A 22,543-nucleotide genomic window follows, 5' to 3' on the forward strand; every position below is an offset into this window, starting at 1 on the left:
TAAGCAACTATTCATTAAATGCATCAGTAAATTAAATACAATGCAAAGAAGGAAGAGAATAAAGAAATCTTCTATATAGTATTAGCAAAGCATTGGGAACCATAGTTACTAGAAATGATCAATGGAGATTGATCAGAAGTTAGTTCCAAGAAACGTAATACATTACTCTGCATTGTTTGAGTCTTTGAAGACCTTTAAACATAATATGAAATATTTTCTGAGAAATATACTACATAATCTTTATTGCAGATGTATTTACAGGAACAAAATTATTACAGTAATATTCAATATGTATGGAAAAGTATTTTGATGAAAATTATATGTTCAGGAGTGATGAAAGATGTGTAGAATTAAGAAATTAAGAATACCTTTCATTCATTTGAGAAAACACCATTTCACCCCACACAAAAACATATATTAAATCAAAACAGTATTTAATGGCTATATTTTTCACACTACCTAATTATTGTTAAGCTATAAATATCAGGAGTGAGTCAATAACTGTTTGCACACAAGGAGTGTTGACATGGATGTGAAACAGATTATTCTCCTGTTTTTCTTGCTCTGTACATCTGCTGGTAGCAGACCTGGACCTCAATGTACATTTTCAGCCTCAGAAATGCATAAATATGCTATGGCTGGTGATATCATCTTAGGTGGCATCTTATCAGTTTGCTCACTTATATCAAACTCTGCAATAAGCTTCAGAGAAAGTCCTCCGAGAAGGCTTTGCCAGCAGTGAGTATGCTGTGATGCATTGTGGGAGAAAACCATTTATATAATCATTCTCAATAGCATTATAGCCAGTTCTCTAAACAAGTTGTTAGAAAACAAACGGTTATATATCTATATTTTTATATCATTCCCTATAATTTATCTGATGGAAGCACCTTCTGCTGTGTATGAAATGCTGTAATTAATGATGATTAACAGATTTACTTTTTTCAGTTTTGGTATGTTTATCAGTAAAAGTTCTCAAGCTGATCTTTGGACTAAGAAAAAAGCAAATGTGCTTCTTAGTTATTTTTGGCCCCAAAGGTTAAATTATTTATCAGCATATGTTCTTCTCATTACTTCTTTGTTGTTTCTTTGTTTGCTTCTTTGGGTTCACACACAGTCTTGTAACACACTTTTCGTGATGCATAACAGTCTGGAAACTAAAGTTAAAAGAAATGGGCTTGCAAAAACAACTTTAGGTAAATGTTCTATTTCAGTTTTTACTTAACTGTCAGCAGTGCTTTGATTAATGAAAATGTACAAATAATTTCAAGAAAAACAGGTAGCACACTTGCCTTCAGTGCTGCAACACAAGAAGTTTGTGGGTTCTATTCCCAATTCAGGCGATGAGATTACTGACACTGCATTGCAGCTGAGTGTGCTATCCTTGGATGAAATGTTAACCTTAGTCATAACTGCCTGAGTTAGTGGTAACTGAGGTAGATGTAAAAGATCCAGCGGCACCTATCAAAAAGGTGTGGGAATTTCCTTTTAGCCATGTTCAAATTTCCCCTAATAGTATAAATACCACATTAGATCTCCACTGAAAATAATCTAATCTAGTGGGAAAAACCCAATCAAAAAGGATAAATAGGTTATATTATGATATTCGCAAATTTTTGGTATTATAGAAATTCAAGTTAGATAATTAATTAAGTCTAATAGTTAATAATAATTACAAAGAAAACATATTAAAACACTACCTTTCCCTTTTTCTTTTTTAAATGTTATTTATTTGTTTAACTAAATGAAATCAGCAGGTACAGCTGTTTCTTACAACATACTAATCTACTGAATTTTAATGTCTAAAAATTAAAGAGTATATTTTAAAAATGCAGTTTAATTATTATAGTTATAAAGCCTTGGAAAACATAGATGATGCAATGTATAAGTAAAAGAAACTTTGGTGCTAAATCAAAAAAAGTTTAAATATACTTGATCATAAACTGATAATATAATTTAGGAACCCATATATACATTTATTGTTTACAACACCAGCTAAAAATAAATTCAGTGTCATATTCTATATCATTGCAGAAGGAATTTAACAAAATCCGTAAGAAGTTTAAAATAGGTATTTATCAACTCTGCAAACTGCTAAATCAGTACTCCTTCTTCTGCCTCTTAGGAAGATTCACAATACAAGAAACGCTGTACAACATGATATCCCAACCTTCTCTTTACTCCCTCCATCTTCTGGTATCAAACAAAAACTGTAACAATCAGAGCTTCTTAGGTTCAAGACCAAATCTATGACAAGCCACCCTGTAGCAATAACAGGCTTTCCTAAAACTCCAAAGTTAAAAAAAAGTAGAAGCAGGACCTGCATAAAAAAGATACCTGCTACTGAAATGCTTTACCAATCCAAGAATAACCTAGGACTACCATATAACACACCTATCTATCCTGTAACACAACCTAATGATTAAGGTGTTTGCCTTATAAACACGAGGTGCCGGATTTGAGTCTCACAAGGGATAATTGACTAGGCTTAAAATGGCTCACAAGGGCAATTAACTTAGTACTAATCTATGAACCTATGAACACCAACTATACAACAGAAATGCCATACTCAGCTCTCTCCCAGTTTCCCTGCTTTCCCCCAGTCCCTCTTAAAATGCCATACTCAATTCCCTTCGATTTTCTCCAGTTTCTCTTTAGCTCCCTCAAACACCCTCTCATTCCTTATCCTTTTATTGAAATCTAACAAATTATTCCTTTCTCAGTACCAATTATTCTGAACTGTGTCATATCTGTGTGTGACAGTATATCTACAGGTAACCAAGATCCATGTTGCTATGAGGGTTATTCAGTTCCTTGCATTGAGCAAATATGAATATGACCTAGGGGTAATCTATGTGGGTATGAATGACTCATGGTATATGATATATATATATATATATATATATATATATATATATATATATATATATATATATATACACATAGTAGCATATTAGAACTCGCTAGGCAGGAAATGAGTCCACGTAAAACTATGGTCCTAACTGGAGTCGTAGTTTCACATAGTATAAAGACAAAATACAAAGAACCTGGTCTAACAATGTGGATGAACTGTTTTCATGTTCTAAGGATTCCATACTGCCTTTTTTCCAACCCTGGCACCAGTATACATACCTTGTGTGGGAATTTTATCCAAGGACCTGAGCACCCAGTCTTTACTTTTTTTATTTTTTGAACTGCCTTTCTACATGACTCATAAAATGCAGGTTATAAGTTTTGTGAAAAGAAGTTCCACCATGTCAACGCACTGATGAAGACGTGAGGATGAATACAGTTCCTGCAGTCTTACTCTCCCTTCATGCTGCTTTTATTTGTCAATTCAGAACCCACTTTCTCCTTAACTTTAGACCTCTTTTTCCTGTGTATTTACTATTATGTGCAAGGAACTTTTCTATGAGAGTGCCCACTGAAAAGGGGTTACTCTTTTGAACCAATCAGACTATCCGGTAAATAAATGCCAAGAAACAGAGAAATTGTATAACTCTAGAAAGTTTTATTTGAGGAACCATTTAAATAAATTGCTGATTGTTATTTGTTTGTAAATGTTAATTTATATCTTGTTTGCCTAATTATGTTGATAACTTTTTTAAATATAAGCATATCTGATGTAACTCTCAAATAAACAAGCTTTACAACAAAAAGAAGATACAGTTCAGTAAGAGTTGCCCACTACCCCAGTATAAACAGGGAAGTAGAGTGTGTAGATTTATTTCAGATGAGAAAGGTTTTGCACACTCCAATAATGGTTATAAATTTATTCCAAGTTTTTATGCATGATTTAATGCGGATTATACTACCTCTTATTTGGTAGATTGTATGTGTTTCTTTGTACGGAGAACTACACATCCTTTTAAAGAACGTATTTTAGAGCATTTGGGTTATATACACAATAAGGACCCCACCAGTGCATTGTATAAACATGTGCAAGATAATAATGGTCATAATTTTATTTTTTCTGCTTTACATTTGATTCATATAGATAAGAGAGGGGGAGACCTTGACAATAAACTAGAATCAGCTGAGACTAAATAGATAGATAGGTTTCTATCATGTAGAATACTAGGTTTAAATGGATGTGTAACTTTAAAGCCTGTGTTGAAGGCTTGTGCTTTAATTCATTGAAGCTGATTTTTTAATTATTATTTTAATTATTGTTTTATTGATTGTATTATTTAAATGGTTTGGTTTTAAGTTGTTACTTGGTCTGATGATGTGCAGAGTGCCTGCACGAAAGTGCTAACCTCTTAATAAATAAATATATTTTAGCCATGTTTTGCTGCCTTATCTGTTTTTTGCTATATTTAGTATTCGGTTTAAGGCAGCCTTTATCTGCTTGGTCAGTTTACTTTTAGTATTAGATTTGTATTTTTAAGAATATTTTGTATTCTGCATACTACTTTATATTCTAACACTGAATAATCAAGATGTGTGTGTGTGTGTGTGTGTGTGTGTGTGTGTGTGTGTGTGTGTGTGTGTGTGTGTGTGTGTGTGTGTGTGTGTGTGTGCATATATATCTATATGGGTCTACTTCATTTGCCCTAACTTCCAATTGACTGACACCCATTTGCCCGACCCCATTTGACTGAAATTTCATTTGACCGACACTTCATTTGACTGACAAGTATTATTGGCAAGTAAATGGAATATGCCCCTCACACCCCCCTAACTATATATTCTAACTCCAGGGTCGCACTACAGTGGGGAAGGGGGCATATTCCATTTGCTTGCCAATAATACTTGTCAGTCAAATGAAGTGCCGGTCAAATGAAATTTCAGTATTTGGTCTCGGGCAAATAGGTGTCAGTCAACTGGAAGTTAGGGCAAATGAAGCAGACCTATATATATATATATATATATATATATATATATATATATATATATATATATTTACATACATACCAGGTTGACTAAATGGACATGTGGTTTAGGAATTGACAGTTGTGGACAATCATTATTTTATATTTATTGTTGAAGTGAAGAGAAGGGTATAACTGTCTTAGTCAAAAGCAATGACTGCATTGCAAGGATATAGGAGTGGTTAGGAGATTAAGGATGACCAGAGTACTGCGGCATCTCAGGAGAACTATAAACCATTGAAGAGCCTAGCCCACTTTCTCACTTTCTCCAGAGCACTGTCTGCTAAAGTGACTTGTTCAAAATCACTCAGTAGGTGAATGGAGGCTGAGACGGAAAAAAACACACTTTAGGAAGCATAATCTTCTGTGTTAAAGGATGTGTTGAAGGTTGTTGCCTATTACCAAAAATTTGTAAATTTTCACACATATATTTAAAAGCTGCATATTAACCTTGTCCTGTATACAGATTATATAACTTTAAGAAACATTCTTTTTAATCAAAATAGAAAGAGATGAGCTGCATTGATGCCTTCAGAGTTTTTGTAGTTAGTCGTATAACACCATTATTTATAAGATGATTAAAAAACTTGCCTCTAGATGATACTCACTGTTAATCTAACACCCTGACCCCTGTACAAAAATGTGAAAAAGGTGTCGATACTAATGCTGTTAAAATGACATTTATGCAATAAGAAGGCAATTCTAAGGAAAACATTATAGTTCTGTATTATATGCTGTGTTTTTGGAGAATTACTAATTTTTGGGTACTGGGATTGGATTTCAGATTATGCAATTTAAAACACATCCAACCCAGTGGAGCATTGAATTAAACATGTAGCACTAACTCCCTCTCAATAGGCACAACTAAACTGAAAACAAGAAAAAAAAACTCATTAGAGGCTTCGTTCATCTACACACAATGATCTGAGTTCCCCAAATAACCCAAAATAAAGTCCAAGCAATGACAAATAATGAAAGTTAGCAGCACAGCCAGTCTAAGTCATGTTAAAAGTGAAAAAAAAAAGAAAAAAATTAAAAAATAAATAATAATTTTTCTCCTTAACCCATTCATAGAAAATGCTGATAACTCACGGTGGTCATCAGCATTAGTGCTACCACAATATAGTCTAAACCTGAAAGCCATTCATAGCAATGACAGAAAATTTTAAATAAAAAGAAATAAATTAGCTAGATAATTAATATACAGAGCAATTGGCAAACAATTAACTGTAAGTCTGACTTCCTATAGGGTAGTCATATGTTGTGATGCATCAGTTTACAGTTTCTTTCACTTTTTTATGTTAATGGCTCATCCCTACTTTCTATGTTGTTTAAGGCTAGGATCAGAATGTTTCTCTATCTCTCAGCTATTTAATTTATACAATGAATTTTAGTTTTCATATAGTATAACATTAATTGATTTATTCATCCAGTGATTTAATGCCTCTGAAAGAATCATAGATGTTGCAGATAATTTGATCATTTATACTACCTTTCCAGAACTGAACCTTCCAAAGATTCTTCTTGTCATAGATTTGTTTTCCTCACTTTTCAGTTAGAAGTTGAACCAGGATAACTTCCTCTTATTTCCTCTGTTTGTATTCACTGATATTCTTAATTTCTTGGTGTATTATTTTATAAGTAATCTTGTCCTTTAAACAATTGATGTACCTTTAAAGTTGGTTTCTTTTTCCCCCACAGTGGGGGGGGGGTGAGCTTACCTTTTGTGGACTCTAATGGTATGATAGGTTTTAGAAAAAAATATCTTCACCGAATTATGGATATTTCTTATTTCAAGACTTATTAATAAGTTTTATTTTGTTTAGTTTGGATGTCTTTATTTTTTGGTGACTTTGTCAACATTTCTGACCCAGTCATTTGTATTACTATAAATACTATTGCTACACAGTGTCATTATAATGTCACTTAATTATAAGGACATTAAAGTTCATGATGTTAAAATGTCATGTTTCATGTAACAAATGTAATATCTCTCTGTCTTCTTATCAATCTCTCTTATCTCTTTCTCTCTATACATATATATCTATATATCTATATCAATATCTATGTCTATATCTATCTATATGGTTATACTTCAGAAGATCGACCTGCTAAAATATCGAACACCATATGGTCGAGACCATATGATCGATATTTCAGAAGATCAATCTTTTGAAATTATAACAAAAATAAAAAAAAAACAGTGAAAGAAGACAGTAATGCAGGGGGCAAGCCCCCCTGCACCCCCGTGTGGGAGACTGCAACCCCCACACCCCCCCTTCTTAAATATACCAACTCCGAGATCGCGCTACAGCAGGGAATAGGAAAATCTCCCATTCTGCTCTGTATTGACAGTGTAGTGTGATCTTGGAGTTGGTATATTTAAGTAGGTGGGTGTGGGGGGTGCAAGGGGGCTTGCCCCTCTGCATTACTGTCTTCTTTAACTGTTTTTTTTTTATTTTTGTTACAATTTCAAAAGATCGATCTTCTGAAATATCGATTTTATATATATATATATATATATATATATATATATATATATATATATATATATATGAAAAACAACAGAACATCAATGTTCCAAAGGTTGACTCCATAAAATCAACAATGGGAATGTCGGCATACTTTTGACAAAAAACAGTGTACCAATATATATATATATATATATATATATATATATATATATATATATATATATATATATATCTATGGGTCTACATCAAACGAATGAAATACCACTTGTCCGAAGATGACATTGCTGAGACAAGATCTCCAAAACCTTAGTATAACGAATGATCATTCTGCCAAAACTTTTCCCATGGTAAGTATCCAGTTGGCCAACATGGGGAAATTTGCCCTTTTCTCTACTGTATTGTGATACAAAAGTTGGTATATTTAGTTAGGGGGTGTGGAGGGCACAGCTCTTCACACTGAGGGGTGTGGGGGGTATGGCATCCTACATGGGTGGTCACCATCAGTGCGGTGTATTTTTTGTTACATGTTGGTCAACTGGATACTTACAGGGGGAAATGTTTTGGCAACATGATCATTTGCTATGCTAAGTTTACAGGGATCTCATCTTGGCAATGTCATTTTAGGGTAAGTTGTCCCGTTTATGTGTGTGTGTGTGTGTGTATATGTATATATATATATATATATATATATATATATATATATATATATATATATATATATATATATATATATATATATATATATATATGTGTGTGTGTGTGTGTGTGTGTGTGTGTGTGTGTGTGTGTGTGTGTGTTAGTCACACTAGGCTAGTAGCTTCTTCTCAGTGGAGACCTTCATAGTAATTGTACTACTAGGGAATATTTTGGACAGCGGATGTGGGAACTTCACTTTCTGTAGGTGACATGGGATCTTTTACATCCACATGAGCTATCACCATCTGAAACAGACAAAAAAAAATCTCTTAATAATAAATATAACAGCAGTGTGAGCTGGACCACTTATGAGGAGCCATTACACTGGGAACGCCTGGCAATCCCTGCTGCTTGTGAATTATAGGTAAACTAGTCAATAGTGAGAATAAGAAGGTACCTCTATGACAGCATGCAACTGGTATGGCTCATGCAGCAAAGGAAGGATTTAGAAAGGTTTTAATGTAGCAAAGATTTTTAAGTACATTGTCATAAGTACTTTATTCTTCTCCCTAGTGCTGTAAACACTTTCTTTCTTTAATACTTTTAGGTTTGACATATTAGCATATCAGGAACTGTTCAGTATGGTGTTTGCTCTTCAGAAAATCAATGCTGATCAGCACTTACTGCCAAACTATACCCTTGGCTTTGAGATCTATGATTCATGTTTTAACGAATTTGTATCCCTTGAGGGTACGTTACAGCTTCTTACTGGTGATCAGACTCTTATCCCAAATTACTGCTGTAAAAAATATCCACCATTGGCTGTTATTATCGGACCTCGAGAGTCTTCCCTGTCAATTCCAGTTGCCAGAATACTGGGTCTGTACAAATTTCCCCAGGTAACAAAATATTCTAAGAAAGTTGTATGATATTTCCTTTAGAATTAATGTCTGGCAAAATACACTGATGATTTTTATTATTACAACAGAAAACCTTTTTCCAGAATGCAATCTCTTCTTGAAGAGTTGCATATTTTGTGTTCAGAAAATAATATAAGCACAACAAGGGGCTCTTTGATTGCACATAAGGCACTCGTATTATGATTTATCTTTTATTTCTCATTTTTAATCATGATTTTCAGCAAAGCTGAAATTATGAATTGATATATTGACTTTCCTCTTAAAAGTTAGTACTGGAAAGTCTTTGCTGAAAGAATTGTAGAATTTAATAAATTTGGAGGAATAAATAAGACAAAGAAAAAGCTGTTTCAGAGAAAAATGGCTTAAATATTATCACAAGGCACTAGCAGCATAAGATGGTATAAGTGGAGTTTGGTTGAATTTTTAGGGACTTGTACAGTAGAACCTGTATAGATTATACTGATGCAGTCCCGCAGTATAACTCCAATATGATCTATATCAAATTAAAAGAACATTGTCACAACTCATGCAGGGGTGAAAATACAAATCTAGCAATTCTGGATCAATTTCATTTAGTTTATATTTGATAATATTCCTGGACACCAGAGAAGATTAAAGAGGGCCTAAAAAGTTAATGTCAGTTGAAACAAAGCATGTGTTTGTTAAGTGTCTTAACTGAAGCTGTCCTTATTATGATTTAATTCTTTTATTGATAGAGTTCACTTAGGCTTTCTGGTTGATATGGCATTTCATGATTTTTATGTAATCACAGAGAACAATGCTTCTGGCTAGTCTCTCATCTGAGATACAACACAGTTTCTTTTGTATTATTTATTTATTTATTTATTTGCATTTGTTTACATGGAAAGTCCAAATGAGTTGAAAACCCTTTTTAGTGGAGGCTCAGGGAGAAAAGCTCCCAAAAAGTAGCAATCAGTATGCAGTTGAAGAAATATGCATAGAAGATACAAATATATTGTATACAGTTGAACACATAGGCATGCAAGATGCATAGACATAATAAAACATTGTGTGGTGCTTGTTCAGACAATAATAGTTGAATGTATAGTGTATGCAACACAATAAAACATTACATAACAGTCAATAATATTATGGTAGCTATTATAAGTGACATGCCAGCATGTAATGTGATATAAACTAAATACAAATTGCAGATGAAAATTTCGCATTCTGGAAATACTCAGTAGACTGTCTTACATTGCAGGGGTGCATATCAGCTTCTAGAAAGGAAGGCTTTTTTGGAAACCAGCACATCCTAAGTGGAGGCTAAGTGAGATTAAGTAAGGGATGTAAAAATGTAGAAGAGCTCAGAGGTGGTTAATTAATGGCATTGTAGTTATATGTAAAAAGTAAGATCCTATGTGGCTACACAGGGAAAAGGTAATTCATCTAGAGTGGAGGCTGTCAGAGATACAAGAGATTTATGCAAGGGAAGAGAGGTACCATCAGTGACAGAGCCAGGAATTCGTGAAATATGATTTTAGTTAGAGCTCGAACACCTTGAATTTGCTGATCTTTTCTAATGACCTGGGTAGGAATGTCCAGATTTTTGCATATAACTAAAGTAAAGGGAGTCACCATGGGAGATATGTTTGGGAGTGATATAAGGACTTTATCAGAAGATTGAAGTTATCTAGTGGGAGTATAACAGAGAGATAATTTTAAGGGATGTCTAGAATGAGTAAGATTTTATATGCTATTTTGACTTTCCAATATCTGAGGTAGTGTTGGGAATTCAAGCCAGTTGAAGTTTTATGGTGGTGCATGGCTGGGGTTTGTTGTTTACACTGGTAGGGAATTTAGCTATGTCATTGTAATATTGCTCAAGTTTTATAAACTGGACTGAATGGATAACTTTCTTCATATTGGTTAATGCTGCAGTATTCTTATCTATATGGGTTATATCCTGTCATGGATATGACAGACAGCCACCTTTAGGGCATGTTCCATGCACCCAAACTGTTAAGCAGATTGAGCTGAGCTGACTAAAAGACAAGTTTGGGTGTGAAGCCCTTCAGAGCTTTCCTGCTAGCAGACAGAGGGAGGCTCAGACCTGAAAGGAGGCTAGGAATAACAAAAAAAAAAAAATGTTCTCATCCTGGCATAAAAGCACACCAAAAAATAAGTGTAATGGAGGGAGGGAGTAGCTACTGTTGCAGTGATCATTCAAAAAATCAGCTGTTATGGTAAGTTCAACTTTGCCAACTGTACTATGTTCTTCACATTGATCACTGCTGCAGTAGCCTTAGCTGTTTGGGTAGATTACCATAGCTAACTATGTTTGGGAGGTGGAAAGAGAAGGGTTCAAGATCCCATGCAAAATGGTCCTAGCAAAGCATAATCTAGACCCAAAGAAGGAATCCAACTTATAGTGCTTTATGTACAGAGGACGAAGAAGCAACTTCTAGAATACGTGTAGAATCCAACCCTTTCCAAAAAGCCATAGAAGAAGCCATGCCTTTTCATATTATCTCTGTTGAACCTGGAACTCATTGTTTCCATATAAGGCATTTTATATATAGATATGCATATTTTAGACACTTGAAAAGCACTTTAAAACACAGATTGTGTGTGTGTGTGTGTGTGTGTGTGTGTGTGTGTGTGTGTGTGTGTGTGTGTGTGTGTGTGTGTGTGTGTGTGTGTGTGTCTGTGTGTGTGTGTGTGTTTGTGCATGTGTGTGTGTGTGTGTGTGCGAGCATGTGTATGCAGCTGTGGATGGTTTTACATCGAGAAAGAATGTGTGTGAGTGTCAGAGTATATGTGTGTGTACGTGCTGTGTGTGTGTGTGTGTGTGTGTGTGTGTGTGTGGGGGGGGTTGAGGTGGATTCACTTTATAATCTTGAAATACTGAAATATCAAATTTCAGTATTTCAAGACTATAAAGCCGAACTTCTGAAATAGCGAAACTTCATAACCGTAAATCCGGAAATGTCGAATCCGCGGTTGTGGTGGTGGTGTGTGTGTGTGTGTGTGTGTGTGTGTGTGTGTGTGTGTGTGTGTGTGTGTGTGTGTGTGTGTGTGTGTATGTGTGTGTGTGTGTTTGTGTGTGTGTGCATATGAGTTTATGTGTGTATGTTTGTGTGTGTATGTGTGCACGTGAGATTGCATTTGTGTATGCATATATGTCTATTCTCTCCTATCACAGGAATCATAGGAAGTTCAAGGTCACTGAGTTTTGCAAAGATTAGACCTTGTAAGTTCCCACCTCAGACTCTCAAGGAGGACTAGGTCAGTAATGCTTGAGGTGAATGTATGAATTCCCTTCCAATTAAACAGGTCCTGTTTGAAGGAATATAGTGTATCACACTGCTTTTTCAATAGATGGTGTCTATTCCAGAGGTGAGATAGATGTTGACTAACAAATAGGTCTGTCTACTTTGTTTTGCTGACTTGCTGAAGTGGGTTTAGATCCTTTATTCTGGTTCCTAGGTTCACAGAATATACCAAGTTAATCACCTCTAAGGCCTTTATAATCCTAGCCATGCAATCTAACCCAATTGTTTCCATATGTCTCATAGGCCTTTATTAGGAAGGAGTATGTTAATTAGGAAGTTTCTAGAAGTAATGTGGGGTGCATGTTAATTTGGGCAGTAATATCTGCCTCAGTCTATCAGATACAAGGGGGTCAGACCTGGGATGAATTTCTGATTTCCTATCCATTGGGCAACATTATCCTTAAATTGGGTTTGGGATGGACTCTGCTTCACATGGATGGGGAGCCTATTCAACAATCCTTTGAGACTAATATCTGTCTCTCCAACATGTCTTATTTATATGACAAGCAAAATTTTAATCCTTAGATTTAGTAGTTCTGTTGCAATTAGTTTTGCAGATGTACAAATGGTGCATCAGAGCTATATTTGAAAATGCCTTGTATGCCAGGCAAAGATAGCCTCTCAGTTACCTGTAGGTGACAGAGTATAGAGATAGGGCTTTAAGGCAATTTATATAAAACAATGTATTTATACCCTGAATTCTCCCGATAAGGAGCCTTTGTGTGCTTTCTAACTATTGCATATGTCTAGTCAGGTACGTGCAGAGGGGGGTATTATATTCAATGATGCAACTAATAAGGGCTGAATAAAGTGGCACAATGACTTCCTGAGACCTGTATGCCATGCCCTTACTTATAACTTGGGTGACATAGAATGTCATTCTTACTACCCTCGCCACATTTTGGTCAAAGGCCAGATTACTTTCTACGTATGTTCATGGATCTATGTCAGGTTACTGAAGTTCCGAAAGTAAGAAATTCATATGACTGAGACCATATGATCAAAGTTTCGGAACTTTGAACATTAAAAAAAATAAATAAATAAATAAATAAAAAAATTCTATTTTAAATGTTCTTGAGGGGGCAAGTCCTCCTGCACCTTCACACTCCCTGCTATTTAAATGTACTAACTGCAAGATCACACTACAGTTAGGAAAAGGGTACATCTTCAGATCTGCACTGTACCATAATTTCCATTCAAAATGTTTGTTTCAAAACTTTCATCATATGGTCTCGGCCATATGAGTTTTGAAGTTTTGAAACTTTGATAATCTGATAGGGATCCACATTCCCAGATCCCTGACTACTGGGTTAACTCTTAAGAGTGCCTCATCGTTTGAGTTATTAACATGGGTGGCAGTTTTCCCAAAAGATGCATTTCTTGGCATTCGGTTTCAGTCTGTGACTTTGGCATTGGTCTTTTGTGTGTGTTAAACCCTTCTTTAAGAGGTTTGTGTCATGGAGAATCTATGATTGTTCCCAATTTGTAGTCATCTGTGAAGCTGGTCAACCCAAAGTCCCTTGATATTAACCTTTACCTCTGAGAAGTAGATGTCATTTGGACGAGCTCCAGCACAGAGCCATCAGGTACCCCACTGGTGACTGGTCTGTTAGTGAAGATGGTATCACCAGCCCTGACTTCCTGTTCCCTGTCTATGAGTCATCTGGCACTCCAGTAAGTTATGCAAGGATTTATGCCAAGACTGATAAGCTTGTCAACTATATCAGAATGGTGTACTGTACTGGACACCTTATTCACATACAGATAAGTGGTATTCACCATTTTTCCCTCATCTGTTCTCTTGGTGACCTCAAAAAGTCTACCATGTTTAGTAAGCATGACCTTCCCTTGACATATCTAAACTGGGTTGGAGCCAATGTCTGAAGGTTGCATATGTCATTGATCATTTCCCTGATAATTCATTCCATGGCTTTGCATATTAGACTAGCCAGACTAATAATCCTGCAGTTACTAATGTTGGTTGATGGTCCAGCCTTGTGAAGTAGGATGAAAGTTGCATCCTCCATTCTCATAGTAAAAAGCCTATTTTGTGGCTATAGCTGAAAAGTGACTCATGGTTCTGATAGGTCATGTTTCAAGATATTCAGGAAGCATCCCAGGATATTGTAGTGGCACACTGAGACTGTTTGCTGTGGCGCACTGAGGCTGTGTTTTTGGCCTTAGAGAAGCCTGCTAGGACCTGCTTCCTGTTAATAGTTGGGGGGTTTATTCTAATAGATATTCTTGGACAGAGAAGGTGGAGTGACAGGTGAAGTTTCATCTTAATTTGACAGCCAGCAAATTCCTTATGTTGCTGTGCTCAGTTAGGTGGCACCACTAACTACCAGTTTGGCACACTGATGTGTGTTGACTTTGGGGTTTCAGACATAGCTGCAGAAGGCCTTGTGGCTGTCTTTAGCCTGTGGGAGCATCTTGACCTTGTAATTGTCCTTGCTGGACTTGTTAGTCCCCTTAGATTCCTATTTAGTTTAATTAGAAAGCTCCTATCTTTGTGGGAGTGGCTCTTTCTGATTTTAACCAGGACTTTTTCCATTTATTTACCCTGTTAAAGTTAGGATTCCACCATTGCATTTAATTTTAGAGTTTGTTTTGAGATTCCTTCTAGTAGATACAGTAGTCTCTATACATTCTTTTACATAGTTGTACAGAGTCTGAATGATCAATTCCACATAGGTTGCCATGAACTCAGAGGTGGATGGGGCATTGAGTTTTGACAAGCTTTTTCTTGATGGGATGTTTTTTGCTTTGGAATAGTAGCTAACTGTTACAAGGTTTACTGTAGTGACAGACTTGATTTTTATTTTGAAGGAGATATCTTTGTGGTCCAGCCTCACCAGTGAGAATGTGACACTTGGGGGGAGGGGTAGCATTCTCCCATATTGGTTAGTACCAGGTCCGATATGTCTGAACATTTGGTTTACTTGTTTACTATCTGGTCAAGAGTATTTATGTTAAAAAAATCCAGGAATCATTGTGTCTGTCAACATGAGGCAGTGTATGTTTCCCAGTCTGTAGAACAGTTAAAGTCTCCCAAGAATAGGGTGTTTGGTTTACTGGATTGGGGTGTATGGGGTGCCAGGGAGAGGTAGTACCTCTGATGGGTGAACATGTCATGCTTTTCAGAGTAGTTCATCCACATTGGTCCTCACCTGACACTCAGCTCTCACCTGTGGCTCCTCGTAGCTGTTTGCATGCATCAGCGGCCACAACCCAGGCAATGGTTTCGACTGGCCAGCTAAACCAGGTGAGGGTAGCTGACAGGTTTGCAACCCTTGGTGAGTCAGAGCTTGCCTACCTTTGCATGCAAAGATTGGATCCAGCAGACTGTGCAGAGGAAATCACCAGACTGATTCAATGGGCAGAAAACAGACTCAGCAAAGTGATGCGAAGCACAAATAGGGCACAGTGAGACACATTAGGACACTGTTGACCATCCACTGCATCCTGACCCATCTCCAGTCATCTCGACTATGTCCTGCCACTGGATCAAGATAGGCTGGGACGAGAGAGTGAGACTGATGATTTGCGCAACTCTCTCTCATTATAATCCAATTCACGAGCAAGTCAAGACATCACTCCCCCAAGTCCTGTGGCGATGGATGAATGATGAAGCAGCAACCGCAGATACAATGGAACCTGTAGCCACAACCTCACACACAGGTGGCCCAGGGCAATGGGTTGCTCTCTATTGGACTGAAGCAGCAGTGAAGTTCAGTAGCCCCTTGGGAGTCTGAGCAGCCCTATTTAGGATTGCTTTGCTCACCTCCATGGTCTCAGGAAGGGGTTAGAAAAGGTGCCCTAAACATAGTCTGCTTCATCCTATCCCTGGCCTGCTTGCCGCAGCAGGTGGGGATCCCAACCATGCGATCGAATCACAAAGAAAAAAACATTGATGACTTCGCTCACCATTGGCACATGGAATGTGCGCACACTCATGGATAGCTCCAAAACAGACAGACCTGAGAGATGGACAGCACTTGTTGCAAGAGAACTCGGCAGGCACAACATCCAAATAGCAGCCCAAAGTGAGACCAGGTTTACAGATGAAGGCCAGCTGACAGAATTTAAATCCAGTTATACTTTTTTTTTTTGGAGTGGCCGAAGCAGCGATGAATGTCATGAAGCAGGAGTGGGTTTCACCATCAGATCTAATCTGATTAGCAAATTAGCCAGCCTTCCTAAAGGATTCAATGACTGACTCGTGTCTCTGTGGCTCCCCCTTAAAGGAAAGTGCCATGCCACCTTCATCAGTGTATATTCCCCCACCATGACAAATCCAGAGGAAATTTAAGACAAGTTTTATGAAGACTTGGAGTCCCTCATAGCATCTGGGCCTAAGATGGATAAGCTCATCATCTTAGGTGACTTCAATGCCAGAGTTAGTGTAGACAACCAGACATGGGAGGATGTCACTGGGAGGAATGGAGTCAGCAAAATAACATCAATGGTCATCTCCTTCTGAAGACCTGCACAGCTCATGACCTGTTGACCACAAACACAGTATTCTGCCTACCCAAATGCAACAAGATGTCCTGGATGCATCCATGCACCAAGCACTGGCATCTCATTGATTATGTTATAGTAAGAAGAAGGGACAGGCAGGATGTTAGAGCGACTAAGGCCATGTGTGGCACAGACTGCTGGACAGACCACAGACTCATCCTCTCAAAACTCAACATGCACATTCAGCCTAGGTGGCACCTGCAGGGGAAAAAGACCAATAGGTGCCTGAATGTCAGCAGGTTAAAACAGCATTCTCTGCACCAGAACCTCAGGGAGGACCTCGACAGTAAGCTTGACCAACTCAGCTTTGGCACCAACAGTGCAGAAGAGGACTGGGCAGCCTTTAGGGATGTGGTCTACAACTTTAGGGATGTTGTCTACAAACACTGCTCTTTGCTCATCTGGACATGAACACATGCAAACACCAGGACTGGTTTGATGATAATGATGAAGACATTCAGAAGCTGCAGGATAAGAAGTGTGAAGCCTTCAGATCCCTCCAGAAAGACACTACATCCATCTTCAAGAAAGCAGCCTATAACTCCATCAAAAGCAAGGTGCAAGCAAAGCTCAGAGAGATGCAAGACTCTTGGCTTAGCAGAAAGGCAGATGAGATCCAGAAGTATGCTTATAGCAATAACTCCACGTGTTTCTATGATGCACTGAAGACCATCTATGGGCCACAGTCCTCTGAAACATCACCACTGCTCAGTGCCAATGGGTCCACCTTGCTTACTGACAAGAAAGCCATCCTGGAAAGATGGGCTGAATACTTTAACAATGTCCTGAATTGGCCTTCCTCTATCAATACTTTAGTCATTGACCTCATGCCGCAAGTAGCCATTAACACCTCTCTGGAAAACCGCCAAAGGAATCAGAGGTTAAGGAAGCAATTAAGCTTCTCTCTAATAGTAAAGCATCAGGCTCTGACTCCATTCCTGCTGACATCTACATGACAGGGGGACCAGTCTTGTTACAGAAGCTCACCGAGCAGTTCCAAACCATGTGAAAACAGGAAATTATCCCTCAGTAGCTAACGGATGCTTCCATTGTCCATCTCTATAAGAGAAAGGGAAACAGGCAGTCTTATGATAACCACAGAGGAATCTCTCTCCTGGTCATTGATATCAAAATCCTTGCCAGAGTCCTCCTCAGCCATCTCATTCAACACATGGAAGATGGACACCTGCCAGAGAGTCAGTGTGGCTTTAGAGAAGGCCGAGGGACACTGGACATGATATTTGAAGCACATCAAATTCAGCAGAAGTGCCAGGAACAAAACAGGGACCTTTATACACCATTTGTGGACCTGATTAAAGCCTTTGACACCGTTAGTCGTGAGGGGCTATGGTGGATCATGGAGAAGTCTGGCTGCCCAGGCAAATTTATCAGTATGGTGCGCCAGTTCCATGATGGCATGCTTGCTCGAGTACTGGACAATGGAGACTCCTGATGCCTTCCCAGTCACCAACAAAGTTAAGCAAGGCTGTGTATCGGCACCCATGCTGTTCAGCATGATATTCTTGGCCATGCTGGCAGATGGCTTCTGCAATGATGAAGAAACCAGCATCAAGATTAGATACAGGACTGATGGTAGGCTGTTCAGTCTGTGGAGGGTACAGGCCAAGACGAAGGTTGAAGAGGAATTTTTGCACTATTTCTTGTTTGCAGATGACTGTGCATTCAATGTTGCCACAGAGGCCCAGATGCAGCAGAGTATGAACTGCTTTTCCACTGCCTGCAGAAACTTTGGCTTCACAATTAATACCAAGTAGACTGCGGTTTTGCATCAGCCTGCACCACAGAAGACGTATGCAGAACCAACTATCTCCACTGAAGGTGAGATCTTGAAGGCTGTTGACAAGTTTACATACCTTGGCAACACACTCTCCAGATTTGTGAACATTGATGATGAGGTAGACCAAGGCAAGCTCCGCATTTGGATGGAGTCAGTGTGGGAGAGGAGAGGCATTAAACTGTCCACAAAGCTGAAGGTGTACAAGGCAGTTATACTGCCCAAATTACTGTATGCCTGTGAGACATGGACTGTGTATGAGCATCATGCCAGAAAGCTGAATCACTTCCATATGAACTGCTTAAGAAGGCTGCTGAAAATTACCTGGCAGGACAAATTTCCAGAAACAGCTGTCTTCTCTCAAGCTGGACTGTCAAGTATCTACATTCTGCTGAGGAGAGCCCAAGTCAGGTGGGCAGGCCACCTTGTATGTATGCCAGATACACACCTCCCCAAGAGACTGTTTTATAGTGAACTTGCAGAAGGCAAACACAACCAAGGTGGTCAGAAAAAGTGCTTCAGGGATACATTGACAGTCTCTCTGAAGAGCCTTGGCATTGACCCAGACTCCTGGGAAATCCTATCACAAGACCGCCCCGCCTGGCAAAACTGCATCAGCAAATGTGCTATCTCCTACGAGCAGAGCTGGACCACAGAGGCATAGATGAAGCTTGAGTTGTGTAAATCCACAGCCAACTCATTGCCAACCAACTCAAATGACCACTTCTGTCCAACGTGCAGCAGAGCTTTCCAAGCCTGCATTGGATTGATCAGCCACAGACGGACACACCGTATTCAGTCAACCTTCTTGATGTGATGTCTTTGATTATCATCGATAACGATGGACAAACAACAATTTGGTTTACTGGTGAGTGTTTCCAGTAGAGCTAAGTATGAGCTAGCAACATAGAAGGTGACTTATACCTAGCTAGGATATGGTATGGGACTTTGTCAATGATGATTTGTGCATGGATAAATTCCAGGGTTTTGTTCTGTTTAACCAATGTAGAGTTACTATTGTTGCTAACGTAGATTGAGACTTCTCCACCTTTTGTACATGTCTCTTCAGCTAATGGTCTATTCAAAGTTCCTACCCTCACTACTACACTCCTAACCTTCCTCCTTTCTTTCTCCATTTGGGCATGCCTTCCCCCTCTTCTTCTCGTTTGGCCAACAGTAGCCCAATTTCCGCCAGCACCCTGTTGGCTAACAGTACTGGTCACGGTCATTGTTAACCCAGGCCTCGACCGATGCAGTATGGAAATCTGTGTTGTTGTCCGCATATGTTATTTGGCAGAGGTTTTACACAGGATGTCCTTCCTGATGTAACCCTCCCCATTTATCCAGGCTTGGGACCGGCACGAAGAAATGCACTGGCTTGTGCATCCCCAGTGGCCGGGTTCAGTGGCTGTCATTCACAGTAGTAAAAAATAAAATCCCTTTTATCATTCTTCATATTGCACCTAATACAGAATCAGTACCTTTTTGTTTTCTTGAAGTAAATTATATTGACCTTGGCAAGCAGATCTGCAGACTTGCTCAGACAGATAATGAAAGTTTACTTTATTCTTCAGGATGTTACATTATTCCAGCTGCACAGCAGAGGTTTTGTCATGATATCACACATGCATTAGTATATGCACTGATATATCATAAATGGGGAGAGTTTCATTGCTGAATGTCAGTAATAAACAATCATTCTGTAAAGAGCATAAACTGTGCAGTAATTTACACTCATATCTAAAGTTATTTATGCTATACTGTTTAACTTTCGTCCATAATGCAGTGTTTCCATCTTCACGAACATCCATTTTTACCGAAACTGTGACTGGTTCTTAGGTGATGAGTGTCATTAAATTCTGTTATATTGTGTCACTGAGATTTACCCTATTTATTGTAGAATACATTGAAACAAACATTCAGAGTACAACCCATTTTTTGTTTCAGATTAGCCATGCATCAGGGATTTCTATCTTAAGTGACAAACATCAGTTCCCTTCTTTTGTGAGGACAGCTCCCAGTCTTGCTCAACAACCCATGGGCCTGGCTCAACTTGTCATGCATTACCAGTGGGAGTGGGTGGGGCTTCTGGCTACAGGAAATGACTATGGATTAGAAGGAAGTCAGCAACTCAAAGAAGAATTAATAAAATCTGGATTCTGTGTCGCGTTCTATGAAATTCTTCCCTTACAGTTAACAACATCTAAAATCACATCACTCGTGCATACAATAAAAGACTCTTCTGCCACAGTAATAGTGATTTATGCCTTCCAGGAACAACTAATTCCACTGATGGAGGAAATTACTCAACAGCACATTACTGGTAAGATCTGGATAGCAAGTGCTAGTGGGATAATTTCTGCAGCATTTACAGTTAAAACCATTTGGAAAGCATTTCATGGCACTGTTGGACTTGCAGCTGTAAGTAATAACATTCCTGGTTTTAAGGACTTTCTTTACACAATTCATCCTGATAAATTTCCCAATGACATATTCATGACAGCATTCTGGGAAACAGCATTTCAGTGCAAGTGGGCAGATAATAAAACTGCTCAGTCAATAAACTTGGGAATTATTGATAACCTTAGGTACTGCACTGGTCAAGAGAAACTGCAGACCCTGGAACAAAGTATATATCCAGTTTCAGATTTCAGATTCCCATACAATATGTATAACACAGTATATGCAGTGGCACATGCATTGCAAACTTTGCTGGCAGACAGGTACAAGGAAGGATCATTTTTTAATGTGACACACAAAGATATCAGCACTTTCCAGCCACAGCAAGTATGAATATTTTTTTTTAAACCATGCTTCTTCGTATAGTCGTAGTTAGCACATGGTTTTATAACTTTGCTCTTGATATTATACTGGCTTTTTTCTTATAAAATGAGAACAAAATAACTCATTCAAAGTGGGTGTTAATATGAGAATACTTGTGCAAGATTCACTTGTTTTGTTTCAGTGGGTTATTGGTACATGAGTATTTTAGGTGCTATGGAAAGCTTTCTTCTTGTGAATGACATTTAAGTGTCACTCCTGAATTACTGTTTGTCTCATGCTAGGTGATAAATTGTCAGAAAGTCATCCCTAAAAGATCACCAGCAACCCGTAAAAATGGCGGTTGTACACAGAAAAGAACAGTGGTTTCCTTACATTTTCCCTCTTTTCGAAGTTTGTGGGATTACAGAGTTGGTATTCATATAATTTGTGGGTGTTGGGGCACTGCCTCCAGGTTAGGGAGTACAGTATACTCGACCCCTTAGATAACGTTTTTTCATGTGTTTTGCAACATTGTGAGTGTCACTGTTTTGAGCAGTAACCTCCCAAGGTACTAAATATTTAGGATGGAATAATTACCTCCCCACTAAACAATTAATATATTTTTTAATGTATGTCCATACTATTAATTATGAATGACTAACAAGCTGAATATTTATTAAAAAGCTGAATATTTATGCAATCATTTGAAATAAGATCTATCCTGATTGGCTAATTATATTACATTAATCTGTATGACAAAAAGGAATATTATACTAATATCATGACGTCCTTTTTGAGAACACATAACCAGTGAGGAATGATAGAAGCGACCCACTCTTGTAGAACACAGAGCTTTAGCTCAACCAGTTTAATATTAGTTGCAGAAGAAAGTGTAGGATTACAAGGAGTTTTATAGCTCTTGAAAGATGCAATGCACTTAGCATTGCCTCACACAGATGAACATAGGTACATTATAGTCGAAATTGGGTTTGATGAGATACAAGTAAGAGGGGATTAAGACTTTGTTGATCTTGTGGAAATGCCTTTGGATATTAGTTGTGCCAGATAGAAGACTTTCCAAACTACTGCGGAGACATGATAGTCAAATGATAAGGAATTATTAACAAGGGTACCTAAATCCCTTTCAACAGTATCTGATTGGAGGAATGTGTCACCTATATGTTATGTGAACTCTGCTAAATTTTTTTCACATTTAACTTTTGTCCATTTTTTATACCAATTCTTAAAATGGTCTAACTTA

General features: G+C 38.0%; 1 protein-coding gene across 1 annotated transcript in view; it reads left to right on the forward strand.

Moving 5' to 3' along the window:
- The first annotated feature begins 7,666 nt into the window (after positions 1-7,666).
- LOC122815699 (vomeronasal type-2 receptor 1-like) overlaps positions 7,667-22,543 on the forward strand; it is a 206,758-nt gene continuing 191,881 nt past the window's right edge. Inside the window, exons 1-4 of the mRNA XM_044088421.1 lie at positions 7,667-7,695; positions 8,592-8,883; positions 17,153-17,635; positions 20,467-21,306. Of these exons, the coding sequence (XP_043944356.1) occupies positions 7,667-7,695; positions 8,592-8,883; positions 17,153-17,635; positions 20,467-21,306 (1,644 nt within the window). The remainder of the gene's footprint in view (positions 7,696-8,591; positions 8,884-17,152; positions 17,636-20,466; positions 21,307-22,543) is intronic.

This window comes from Protopterus annectens, chromosome 1.part1, assembly GCF_019279795.1.
Source record: "Protopterus annectens isolate FY-2018-M chromosome 1.part1, PAN1.0, whole genome shotgun sequence".
NCBI classification, from domain to species: Eukaryota; Metazoa; Chordata; order Ceratodontiformes; family Protopteridae; genus Protopterus; species Protopterus annectens.